Below are 13902 nucleotides of genomic sequence, written 5' to 3'. Positions count from 1 at the left end.
TTTTGGTAACATCTTTTCATACACTGACAGTTATTGTGAATGCATGAAATAAAACTGTTAATCAGTCAAACAAATGCAGTGTAGTTTACTTGCTAAATATCTGTATATTTGTAAATTGTATGTTTTGTATAAATCTTGTCGTAGCCAAATAATTTGATCTCCCCATATTGGAATCGCCTCCTATATTATTTGTTAAATGCTGTTGTGATCATGCACCAGACACTGTAACTGCATACCCCAGAATTAGGTGTTGCTTTAAAAATCCTGAGTCTTCCCCTTCTAACCAGCTATGTTGGTATTGAAGCAACAGCCAGGTATAAAGGAGGAGCAGTAGCAAACTTTTTCTCCTGTAGAAGTGTGTGTTGATCACTGTACACGGGAAGTTTTGAACAAGCTGTGATCCACGGCTTTGAGCTTAAAAGATGTAAGCAAAGGATAAATAGATTTAAGATGGACCTTTTTCAAAGAACAGGTGATTTCTTTCTGTGATCAACATTCTTGCAATATGACATTTCCTTTTGGCTTTCTTACTCTTTTTTAGAGGCCTACAGTATTTTCAGGAGAATGCAAGAGAAGGATGAGTCTCCTTATCATTGCTGTGACGTCCTTATAAAAGCACTGTTAGCACAGAATTGTCTTGATGAAGCCCTTGATGTGAAACGCATGTAAGGCTTTTCTTTGTTTGGGGGATTTTTAGTGGCTCAGAGAGAGCGGTTAAATAATTTCTGGATCATTTTCAGGTGAGTCCTTATCTTCTAATGGGAAAACAGGTCATGACTAGTGATTAGGAGCTGTGGTAAGAATCACACCAGCATTTCATAGGGCGATATGGCACATTTTTAAAAAGGTACTAGAGTGACAGTGTGTATTGCTAATAACTCATTTCAAATAACAATCTGAACAAATGTACTTGGCATCAGAGCTGAAAGTCTACCCTTCTGGCAGTCTGCCTTTTCCTCTTTAGAGCAATATCCAAACAGACAGGATTCCTTCACTTAGCTGCCCGTGAGCCTTCCCCTGAATGCTTGTCCCTGCTGCTGTCTTACCCTGCCCACACTCCCTGGCAGCTGGCTGCCTGCCAAATGCAAAATGGTATGTTTGGTTGTGATGCCAGTGGCTAGGAGATGACCATAAACCTTAGATCCAACTCTTACACTTCTGAAATAAATCCAACCTGCTGTCATGTATTATTAGAAGGAAAGGAATTAAATTAACCTTTAGTGTGTTGTATGGTACGACACTTGCTTGACTTACTGCTTGTAACACATGTTCTGGTCAGGTTATAGGCTTTAAAGCGTTTTAAAGCTTTGGAGAGTCAATGGAGAGTTAAGGAAAACAAGAATTTAAGGATTTTAAATCTTTCAGTTTCTTCAACTGAAACTAGACCAGTGGTTGTCATCAAGTGTGCTCACTGAATGAATACAATGAATTTTAAAGTGGCTGTAGGTAAATTACCTAATGCATAGAGTACTCTGAAAAAAGCTAATAATTTTTGGTACCAACTTAGTTTCTGATGTCCAGGAACGGTCTGGTGTAAGATGATACTGATTATTTTAATGTTCTCTTTAAAAGTGTTTAGACTGGAGAAATGTCTTGCGTTGAAAAAGTGTTTGAGTTCTGCATTCAGAAGAACAAATAGTGCTTTTTCAAATAGCTCTCAGCAACTGGGCTTTATAATAAGTAATGTTTGTGCTTGCAGGATATATAGCTTGTATCAAGGGAAAACTAAATCAGTTTATCAAATCGATCTCCCTGTAATGCAAGTAACTGATAAATCTTTGCAAATAAAAGATGTTTTAGGGAGTGCAAAGAACACTGATAAAATTTAGGTAGTTTGTTTCACAGAAGATACTCAGTTATCTAAAGATGTATTGAAAGGTTCTTCAGGGAAGAACCTTGAAACATGACTGCTTCCTGGCTCTACAGCTCAAACACAGTTGTAAGGAAGATGCACAAAGTAGTGCATATTACCAGCAATAATTTGCAGATTAGAAGAGAAGAAAAAAAGTGGTGGCTTGTTCCTAGTATTTCAGGGATTCAGAATTGTCACTTTAGGTAAGTGTTGTAGTATGTAAATTCAAAATTCAGGAAGAAAAATGATTTGAAAAACTGAAAAGGTTGGAGGTGCGTTAAGCCTCTGAAGTTTGAGATATTTACAAGTCAATTAATAGGATTTTATAAGAGGTTTTCTTCTTGGTTACAACCATGACCATAACTCCTGTACTTTTCACAACTCTCCTACTCCATCTTGTAGCATAGAAATGCCAGATAGTTACACTGAGAAGCTTCTAACAGCTCACTGTTGCATCAAGACAGAAAAGACTTCATATTTGTTGTGTTCATGGCGTATCTGTGTGTCTTTTTTTCTAGTAACAAAATGATGCTTATATTAAGCATTTTTAAAAGCCTGTAAGTTCTAAGGAATTCACTGAAATAGAGAAAGCGATAGTGTGTGTTCCTATGATTGAGGAGTAGCAAATCTGTGTTTCACACACATTTCTGGATGCTTCACAACTTTTCCAGCCTCATGCTAAAAAGAGATTACTCCTACAAAGCCTTAACATGTGTGATGGCCTGAAAGTTGTGCAGCTCCTAGTATTTTCATTTAGATACGTATTACTTTTTACTGTTTAAAGCCAAATTTGAAAGGTAAATGATATGTAGAGAGTCTTACTGTGCACATTAGCATAGGCAACAAAAAGCCTACTTTTTTTAAAATTTAGAAATGCCCAATAACTTCAAAACGTCCCCTGTTACCAGAACTGAGAAACTTCCTTGAGAAAGCGATGTGGGAGGAGTAAATAGCACTCCTACACTGCGTTTGAAAAAAACTAACACCAGACAACCCAGAAGATCACTGATCTGTTGGTCAACCTAAGTGTAGTTGCTTTCACATTCTAGGACTGTTTTGAGGAATATTTAGTGCATTTAGTCCAAGAAGTTTTAAATAGAAATTTAGGAGTATTGGAATGATGGATTAGTTCTGTAATAGTAGCTAACGTCTATTTAATCACACTAAAGATTGGAAGATTGGAGAAAGTAAATCCTTTGTTAAATGTAATTTACAGTCTCATGCATGAATTGTTGACTTAAGGGCTTTGACAGATGGGACAAAGGGAAAAAAAAAAAGGCGGAACTGAGCAGTGGGTGCTTAGGCAGGGATTAAGGGGATTGGTTGGGAGAGTAAGAAAATCCCGAGTCCAGTGACTGCATTTGTGAGCCTGGGAGGCTGAAAGTGACTGAGAGGATAGTCATATTGTGTGCAATGTGAAGGATTTTCTTGGGATTGAGGAGAACAATTTAGCAATGACCCTGCTTACCTCCCAATCCGCTCAGCCCCTAAGTTCAAGTAGGTAGGCTGCTCAGTTGTGTGCCACAAAATGATCAGTGAGGTTTATCTTGATTGCTGATATGGTAAATGGCATTGCCCCCCTTTGCTCTGTAGAGATTTTGTAATCTAGAAATGAACATTTGTAAAGTTATCCTTATATATTAAAAACGGGGCTTGGCTACATGTCATTTAGGAGCAGGAACATTTTGTAGTATAAGACCAGTGTGATTGCTGGTTAGTCTCTCTTGACAATTTCCAGAGTGTTAGAAAAGCTTTAGCAGGGTTAACTAAAGTAAAGACTGTCTTTGCTGTACATACACGAAGTTTTGTATTACAGAAGATAAGGAGTTGATAAGTGAAATAAAATTTTAATGTGGCTAAGGCAGCAAATGTAGGATGTTCACTTTAAAACCTGTATACATCTAGATGACAGAAATTTGAAAATTAATCAACCAAATGATATGGTGTTAGTTCATAATATGCTTTAGTTTATGTTTAAAATATACAGTGCTGAAAATAAATGTTTCATTTTTATTGCTGAAAGAATAGTTTTATATTTTATAATTATGGTGACTATTGAAAAAAGAAGAAAAAGTATCCAGCTTAGGATACAACAGAACAATGCAGGGCATGCAGTTATTTTAGTCATCTAATATGTCAGCATTCAAGAATCTGAACCGATTGTTTAAAAAAAATCTTGTACTTTGTTTCTTTTGTTGCTCACTTCCAACTTTGTCATCTGTCAGAATGCAAAAAAAATTATCCTTCTATAACCATTGACAGGATAACACAAAAGCTGTCTCCAGGTCGATATTTTGCAGCAATATTTTTAACATACGAACAGTAGTTTTTATAATTTCACCTTGGTGCTCAACCATTTATTATCGTATCAGAAGCATGTCAGTAATTCCTTTCTAAATGTCTGCTTCTTTTAGTGCTGAGACCCACATCAAGGGCTTCACACTGAACAGTGCTGCCAGCAGCCTCCTCATCATATCGCAAGTTAGGCGGGATTATTTGAAAGGTATGTCACAATGCTTGACCTTTACGTCACATTAATGCCTCTGCAGATTTTTCTTGTAACGCCCTTCGAATACTTGGATAAAGGAGTCCATTTAGCAAATTACCTGCTTATCAAGAGCCTTTTGTGGTAGCTGAGAGACGTAAATTACTGTACATGCATTTATAATACAGCTTGAATATGAATGTACTTGTCATTTGACCACTTAGTCCAGTTTCCATTCCATTTAACACAAGATGGGTTTTCTTAAGATGAATCACAGCTCTTCAGACATGCAAAATTTGTGCTCCAGAACGAGAGAAAGTACAGGCTTTCAAGTGCGTTAAAATTCACAGCACAAGTCATTTTGCTTTGGAAATTAACATACTTTAGAGCATCTGAAACAATTCCCAGCAGTTGTTTCTTGCATATTGTGTTGGTTGTGTGAGATACCAGATGAGTTAAATTGACTGTTAAATGTGCATGATTGTGAACTAAATGATTATAATATTGATTTAAAAACTTAATCAAATACTTTTTAATAGTTCTCAATACCAATGGTAACAAAATACTCTGGTTGGTTTTCTTTTTAATGTAATGATGATAGTGAAAAAAATGGTGGCTGAAGAGTACATAAGATGCCCAACAGGACGGGGCATGAAGTTTACAGTTGTTTTATTTTAGTTCTCAGCATTGGTTGCTTTGCAGCCTAGAGATCAGTTCCACAGTGTTACATCTAACTTACTTAGTTGTGTTGAAGAACTCTTGTGCAAGAGGAAAACTCTGCATGCAGGTAGTTTTACATGCAGGGCAGTATCTTTTATCCCCATGCAAGTCTAAGTACAATGTTGATACATATTTTTGTCAGTATGTTTAAGCTCTAAAGCAACTATGTACAAATTAAATGGATTATTTAAGTTGGGTTTACAAGGCCTACCAGAAAACCTACTTTTGATCGTGCCATCATTACATTTTATTTCATTCCATTATGCATAGCTGTACTAATAACCCATGCCCATGTAACATCAGCTACATTAAAATACTCGAGCATTTAGACACATTTTCTCACTTGTACTCCTTCTTTCCTGTGGCTGATAAACTTGCCTTCTTTCCAATGCCTTCCTCATTCAGTCTCTAGTTTAACATCCCTGCCAGGTGTCATCCACTCAAGTGTTTGTGGTGAATGCCGTTGCTCCTTTTGCTATTGGCAGATCTTTCTTAGCAGCTTTCAAGGCCTTCACCTGACTTTCCTGTCTGCTTTTATTCTAATAAATCTCTGTTTTCTTCTCCAATATGTCATGAAGTTTTACCAGCTCTTCCTGAACACTGCACACCAAAATTCTTCCCTGCTTTTGAACATAAGTGATGTTTCTATATTCTGCCAGTCTGTTGCACAAACTATATGGGGTTTTAGCTAGCATACTAAATTCTCTGCTGCATCAACCCTCTTCCTTGCTGTACTCTAAAAATCTTCTTTTTGCACGATGCAGAGTTTCTCAAGAAGTCTGTGGAATTACATTACTTTGCAAAATGATATTTTCTTTTATCTTGCACGTTGAAGAAGCTTTACTCTGACAATCTTATTGAATAGTCACACTTGATCCTTGTTTCTGTTTTAATTTGAAAGATACTACTTGTCTTTGTCTAAGTGAAGCCTTGAAAATGCAAACTACTAAATATTTCAGCCATAGTGGTCATTTTCTAAGGCTCGTAGATGACCCAAAACGTTTTTGGGCATGGTGCTTTTGTAGTCTTTTGCTGGTGAGCTCCGTTTGACCTACATCCTGTGATGGCTTTCACTTGTGTGAAACCTGCTTGCTTTACCACTTACATACCTCATTTAGTTCATCAACGTTCTTTATTGCGTAATGTGGTATAGTTAAAAGGTTTTATGGAGGCCCTTAAGTATAGTCCTAAGAGCTCTGATATCTTCTAGCAAGAACTTCATAAAACCCAGGCTACTTTCAAGAGTGGGTTTCATGGTAGGAAATTTGCAGAATTTATAGGAAAGCATTGTGAAAAACAAATGGTTGGTTTTCACGAGCACATAGTTACCTGCAGAGTTATCCACTATGCTACAAGTACCCAATTTCTTGCAGTAGTGCTGCACATATGCAGCTTTCCAATCTTTCTCTGTCCTCATTCTTGAGAAGGCTGGTTGTGCTGCATGTTAGAGGGAGGTCCACACCTATAGTGAGGAGGGAATTTGAACTTGGCATCTGTTCTGAGATTGCTTTTTAAATGTTGTGAATCTTACCCCCCATATATTGCTCCTTTTTTTCCCTAAAAAGAAGAATGTGGGACAGAAGGAAAATTTCCTGTGAAGGAAGGCTAGGCATACAGGATGTTTTTTCTTCCTGTCATGTAAAGGGTAATACTTGGTTTCTGCAGTACCTGTATATTGAATTGGAATGGCAGTGCTGTGGAGTTCATGTGGGTGTATGTTATTCTAGAAGTGTTATCCCTTGGTATTATAATTATCATCTGTGATTAATCCTGCCTATGCTGGTAAAGAGTAAGAGATTTTTACCAGAGGGGCACGTCTTTCTGTGTGTGTTTGCTCATGGATAACGTAAATTGACAAGAATTCTGCTTGGAGAAACGAGGGTGACTTCATGTGCTGTGGGTTTGGGAAATTTGTGGCAGATGGACGGACAGGAGATTGACCTTGTCTGTTTTCAACATACGTAATTGCAATAATCTTAGGAGTTTTTGAGGTAAGTGTTGAGTTCTCAGTTTTTGTTCTTGTAAGGAGACTTGTGTCCCATACTTCTATTTAAAAATTAAATTTTGGGAAACAAAGTCTTGGTGCACACTTAAAAAGAGAAATCTCAGTATTATACTTCAGCAGTTTCAATAATAAACTACATTTTTGAACTGTATTTATTCTTAAATATACAACTTTTTTTGTTTTTAGTAAAGGAAATTGATTGCAGTTTGGAGAAAAAAAGAGTCAGGACTTTAAAGTCATTAGAGAGATTATTTATGACACAGCTGCTTTCCGTGAGCGGGTTACAAAAAAATTATTTCAATGTTGAAAGTAGCGTAATACTTCTTAGTAGGAGATATTGCAGCCTTTCAACCTAAATTATTGTTGAAAGTTTTTATTTGTGTATATGTATTCAAGTTAGAATTCACTGTAGTTATTGCAGGGCTTAAAGAATTTTTTTTCTGTATATATTTTTAAAAGGGTAAGATTAATGATGCCAGCAGCATGGTTGCTTTCTGAACTAAAGTCTGATTTCTGTTTCCCTTATTTCTTTACCATTGTTAGATGCCTTGGCTGTTTTAAAAGGAATGCTTGACAGTGGCGTGTTGCCCACTAGACCAGCAGTTACTGCTCTCATTCAGGCCCTGGCAGAAAAAGGAGATATAAAGAACCTCCAAGTACTTGAAAACATCCTGGGAGGTGTCACAAAATCAATTGGTTTATCTGACTCACTAATGCCTAATGCTATTGCATTGGCTCATACTAAAAGGTAAGTATTTCTAGGACTGTGTATTTAATTCTTTTCTGCAGAGTAGTGGGAAATCTCTTGCATTATCCATTTCATTCTGTTTCCATTTTTTACAGTGTCCCAGATGTTAAAATTGTAGTTGAGTATGGTGTGTGGTTCTGTTCTGGTATTGTCTCCCAAACACATTTGGGGTTGAAAATAATTTAATGAAATACAGGGATAATAAGTGTGAAGCATTTGGAGGAATAGAAGGTCTTCTTTGGTGCTGTAATTTAGCTTTGAAACCTTTGTTCTAATGTGCATATAAAGTGTTTCCTTGGTGTTATATCAACAGCTCTATGAAATCTGAAGGTAAAATGGAATTACTTAATCGAACTTAGCACCCAGAGGTTATGTGTGTGATAGTTTGGAAACAAAAATCTACTACGTGTTCCAGTAGTTGAAATGACAAAATATTCTTGAAATATTACTGTCTTTACCTTCAAAATGTGAAAGCCAGATGTGTGTCTGTGGAGTGGGGTCTTTCCGTGGGGTTTTTTTTGTAAGAATTATAAAAGCTTGGCTGATGCTTTAGGCCACAGTTTAGTTATCATAATTATCCCCACACTTTCAAGTTGCCTTTGATTCAACTGTTTAATTCAGTATTGTGCTCTTGCCTTGCATTTCTGGTTTAGTTGATAACGTTGGTAGTGTGCTAGTTTATCCTTTGTGTAAAACTGCATGGGGAAGCACTTGGAGGAGAAAGGGCATTGTCAGCTTCTCAAATCTACTTTGCAGGAACCAATCCTCAGGAATCCTACATATTCTGTTATTTTATTTCAAACTAGTTTTGTCAGGTGGACCTCCTGTGCCTGACTTGGCAGGAAAGCTGTAGACCTTTGTAGTGCATAACAGATTCCTGATTGCCTCAGGCATGCCAGTCCTTGGCACACAGTTCTAGTGCATGGACTTGTACGTAAATGAAACGCTTCAGATGGGAGGGACACTTCATTATTTGTCCTATAAGCTGCTTATTTTCCTGTATTTCCATGTCATGAAAGTGTTGCAGGCTGTGTTCTTAAGATGGAGATTGATGACAGGAATAAATAAAAAAATTGTTGTATGCAGGTAGAGCGTCAACTTTTCTTTTCCCATACCAAAACAAACTTGATGTATGAAAAGACTTAGCAGTGGAAATAATATGCAGCCTATATATTCTCAAATACCTTGCAATCTGTACCTTGATAACTCTCAAAAACAGATTCTTGCAGATATTTCCAGTACAGGTTCATCTATTGGCAGATCCATGTTAGTGATACAGTTTTCAAAGCATTTTTCATAGCGTTCACATGTGCTGTATTTCTGCTTCACCTAAAAGCATTCATTGTGCTCAATTTTCTTTTTCAATTAAAGTAGTTTTTAGACTGGACTGGTAAGATATGTTGTCATTGAACCTTTTAGAATGCTGGAAGTAGAGTTTACACTTTGGTGAATACTTCCTACATTATTATATTAGCATTTGCTATATTTGAGCCTTAAGATTAAAAGCATTTAGATGTAATGACCAAATGACATTTAATATTGTCTTTTGCATCCAAAAAGACAGGCCTGGTAAAAATCAGGTAAATAATTAATTGCACTGCATAAAAATACTTAAATTGCGTGCATTAATTATTCAGATACCCTCTGTTAATGTTTAGATTTTGCCTTCTAGATTTGCAGGACACATTTTCCTAAAGCAGCAAGCTGAACTCTCCTTTCTTAATCAGGAAAAAAGTGTGTCTAAAATACCTAAACTTTGTACAGGTCAAAGGCCATTAAAAATTATTTTTTAATTGATTTATTCATTCAGTCATAAATTGTTACACTTTTACAATATCTGAACAAAGTAAATCTTTTTTGTCAATATTTTTTCATCCACTATTCCTGGTAAATACAAGCTTGATGTAGAAAACAAAAACTTTAATGTATTGCTTCTTAGGTTTAGAAATCTTGATTTCAGAAACTGAGCCAGTTCAATCTCTTTTCCTAGCAATGACCTTGATGCTGCTGTGAAATACCTTGAGCCTCTCCTTATCTCTGGTGCACAGAATCCTGATCAAACTGTCAGAAATATTTCCTATTTGTTAAGAAAGGTGTCTGAGGAAGGATTAGAACCAGCTTTGGAAAAATGTAAGTTAATTGCAATGATATTTAAATATTCTGACTCGACAGAGGTGTTATGAAAGAGCTATTAGACATAAAATCTGCTCAGTCAGCATAAATCATGTCTGTGAAGTTTACAAAAGTGGCTTTTCAATCCCAGATTTTCCTTATGTACCCATCATTTTGCAGTTGGTGCAATGGCAGAACAACTGGCCAGTCAGTTTGGAATTTACAGACCCGTCACAGATCTTTTCCTTCAGTATGTCACTGCAGACAGAGTGGATGATGCCAGATCATTGATACAGGTAATGACACAACAAGAGGTACAGAAATGCTCAGAGCTCTTCAAAGGTTACCTGAGAAATTGTCAAAAGGAGGTGTGGTGCTGGGATGCATCTGAATTACAGTGTGAGTAGCAGTGCACAGTTTAGATTAACCCATGAGCTTGTGCTCTAGTACTGAGAGTAGTAGTGCGTGCCAGAGTCAGGGGGGTTTTTTATATTCCAGTAACCCAAAGGAAATAAAGGAAGTATTTGTATATTGCAAATATTTTTCTCTTAAGTTCTCTGCTGGATGTCAGTTGTTTCTTGCAAACCATTTCCTTGCAACTTCTCACCTAATTTCCTAAGTGCTGTAAACATAGTATCTTAGAGCTGTACAGTTTGTAAAGCAGAAACAGGCAGTGATTGCTTGTCATGGACTTCACTTGGTTGCAATAATGTTGTATATATTGTCCTCAAGGTTTCTTAAGAACTGAATTTACTTTCTATTCATATGAGTGTCACAGACTTATTAAAACCCAAACATTGGTCTCTGGGTCACAGTCTCAGCTGAGTTAGGAATTGAGACAGCTGCATTGGTGCCATTTGTGCAGAGCTAAAGGAAAGCCAAGCAAGAGGTTGGATGAGCTGTGGGTGCTGGGAACGGGATCTATCAGGAGGCTCATCCAAGCAGGTGACAGTCCAGCAGTCAGGCTGATGTGTGCATAGGCTGCTGCCTCAAATCAAGGCCTCTTATCATCTCCTGATAGTGCATGCTACTCATTTACCAGTTCCTAAGTATTTTAAACTGTTAAAGAAAAAGCTCTGCTTCAGCCATTGGATATTTTATGATATTCCAAGACAATACCAACGAAGGTGTTCAGTTACTTTCACTACAGCGTGAGGTGTGTTATCTGTAATTCCCTTTGTGTAGTGCTTTGCCTAACTGGTCATCTGAATATTAAATGAAAAGGAGACTACAATTTTGCCATAAAACCCTCTTGCTGTATAGCTTGGAATATCAAAATGCAAAAAAATTCTCGAGTTATTTTACTCTTCCTGATTTGGTGATTGCTCTTTGATTAAAATGGGATGAGTAAATGAAAATTGGGTACAGTTTTTTGCTTTTGTGAAAGTAAGGGTTTTTTCATTTTTAAGTAGAATCATAGTGTTCTTAAAATTTTCCAAAACATGGAATAATGTCCGTTCATGTATTACTGAAACTTGTTACAACAGCATCCAACAATTAGAATTAAATTCATGGCTCTATAGCGTACTTGAAATAACATTGTATACCCTGTGTCTTAAGGGACAATTTAAAAATACCTCATTATAAGTGGATATTTACAGGTAAGCTGGAGTTGGAACTTCCATGTATATGAGAAAATTTGGGGGTTTTATGGCTCAGGACAAACTTTGAGCTGTGTTGAATATTTGTGACTGCTATGTGGATTAAGTATTCCTCTAATCACTAACTAGAGGACAGGAATAATCACTCTCCATTGTTATTTTTTGGGAAGTAAACAACAATCTAAATTAACTATTTTGCCTGTAATCTGAAATATTAGTATATACATGGAGACTCCTTGCTTTCAGAAATGCCTCTAAGAGTCTATTTAAAAGTTTATGAAACAGCTGCAGTATCCTTTGTACTGTCTGGAGGGAGAATGCTTTTGCTGATGAGAGTCAGAAATTATTTGATAACTTCAGCATGAAAGGGAGCTGTGGATAGCATATCTCCAACTAGACTCTTTCCTCTCAGAGCACTTACAGCAGGTGAGAATGGGTAGAGTTGGTAATAAAATATTTCAAGTTTCTCTCATCAGTGTTTTGCCCCTATTTAGCACCACAGAGCCACTTTTTGTCTGTTTGCCTGAAGGAATGAACCTTCACACCTTCTCACCTGGACCTTAAAGAAGCTTGTAAACCATGTTACTTACACAGAATACTCATCATGGCATAACCCAAAATTTCTTGTTTGCATATGTCTACAATACTAATTGATTGTAGGAAATTCATGGTATGTGTTTTCATATGCACAATATTCTCTTTTTCCTGTGCATTTTGGTAGTGATATCCTGCAGCTGATTAAAAAACCACACTGCATTGTTAAGAGTTTTAAGACTGACATCTTTGAGGAACATACACTAAATATTGTCTTGTATATTTTATTTTCTCCTCTTTTCTAAAGTAAGACAAATTTTTGATTTTTATCTGGTCTGTCTCAAACTTTCCTAAGTTCAACTTCTCTCTCTCAAACCCTGTCTATTGCAGTTAAAGCCTTTTATAAAATAGAGAGATTGAAATCAGTCCTTTGTATGCATAAGTGTAGGTAATTATACTTTAAAGAGAACTTGCTTTGTACATTTTAATTTTTATAAAGAAACGAGCAGTTATCTCCCTGACACCTTATTAAATGTATAATTAACCTTATGATCCCTAGCTCACTTGTGAATGCTTGGCAGTATAATTGGAGAGGAATAGTGTTTCTCTTTTTCATTCTTTTGCAGTCCTAAACCTCGTTTTTGTGGTATATTGAAGTATTAGTTTAATTCTTTCCCCTATTGTTTTAAACAAACTTTACACCTACCATTTTAAAAATGTTTATCAAAGAAGTGAATGAAATAAACTTGGTTTGTGGTTGTTTTTTTGGTTTTCTTATCAAACTAATAGTCAATTATTTACCTTGTAAATAGGTAATATATTAGTATGTTGTTTAAGCATCTGTAATTGGAAATGTTCACCTTAGTCATTTTGTTTGTCAGTAACCTGCTCATGTCTGCTACATTAATGATTTCTTTGTCTTCAGAGGTGGGATGCAATAGTTCAGGAGAAGAGAACTTTGGGGCGTTTTATGGCTAGAGCAGCATCTAAACCTGGACAGGTATAATATTTTTTTTCATGTATACAATTCTGTATGTAGCAAAGTACTATTTCATCAGCCTCTGTTAACATGCTTTGAACTTCACAGTTGACAGCTTTACTGGGTTTCTTGGGGAGGGGGGAGGTTAATTTCCAGAGCTGGTTGTATTTAAAGAACATTTTACATTATGGAGCATGATGGAAAGGAGGGTGTACTTAATATTTTTCTATTGTTTCAGTTATTTCCTGTGCTTTTGATGTTACACTGTATATCCTGCAAACATTATGCTTAAAAGGTTTTACTGCATTATCCAGTTCAGTATCACAGTCCTTGTTTTATTGGCTACATTGTACAAATATAAATGCAAGTTAAAATCTCAGCCTCTCTCTGATGATAAAATGCCTCTGTGTTTACATTAAAAGACACTTTTCATATTACTTGTTGTGGTGGTTTGGACATGTATCTAGTTGGAGCATCTGTTTATGTTCCTGGCTTTGTGCTCGTTCCCTGTAATTTGAAATGCTCTCATTTATGTGCTTGCTCTCTACTCTTATCCTTCCCTCCTCATATAGCCCCCTCAAAGTAAACAAAAAACCCCCACAACAAATAAAACATAAATCCAAAGACCAACAAAAAAACCCCTACCCCTAACAAAAAAGCCTTAGCACACGCTAAAAAAGTCAAACACCCGCTGCCCCCAACCCTCAAACCCAACACTGAACAACAACAACCAAAAAGACCCTGAAATACACACCCAAGCAAAACCACATGGATTCTTCTCTCATAGAGGAGCAGCATCAGGAGACATCTAGCACACAAACTATAGTAAATACTTTCCAAATGAGGCAAATGAACATGATGTTTTG

The 13902-nt window shown here is 36.5% G+C and overlaps 1 protein-coding gene across 2 annotated transcripts in view; it reads left to right on the top strand.

The window, feature by feature from the left end:
* Positions 1 to 13902, top strand: part of LRPPRC (leucine rich pentatricopeptide repeat containing) — an 87694-nt gene that overhangs the window by 68491 nt on the left and 5301 nt on the right. For both annotated transcript variants that reach the window (XM_042051840.1, XM_042051839.1), the window contains exons 30-35: positions 542 to 665; positions 4267 to 4355; positions 7606 to 7810; positions 9801 to 9940; positions 10103 to 10218; positions 12983 to 13057. In XM_042051840.1, the coding sequence (XP_041907774.1) occupies positions 542 to 665; positions 4267 to 4355; positions 7606 to 7810; positions 9801 to 9940; positions 10103 to 10218; positions 12983 to 13057 (749 nt within the window). The remainder of the gene's footprint in view (positions 1 to 541; positions 666 to 4266; positions 4356 to 7605; positions 7811 to 9800; positions 9941 to 10102; positions 10219 to 12982; positions 13058 to 13902) is intronic.

Source organism: Corvus kubaryi, unplaced genomic scaffold (genome assembly GCF_017639235.1).
Source record: "Corvus kubaryi isolate FWS band 111438036 unplaced genomic scaffold, C.kubaryi_AGA036_p1.0 76, whole genome shotgun sequence".
NCBI classification, from domain to species: domain Eukaryota; kingdom Metazoa; phylum Chordata; class Aves; order Passeriformes; family Corvidae; genus Corvus; species Corvus kubaryi.
The sequence above is the reverse complement of the archived record's forward strand: the minus strand, read 5'-3'. Positions and strand labels throughout refer to the sequence as shown.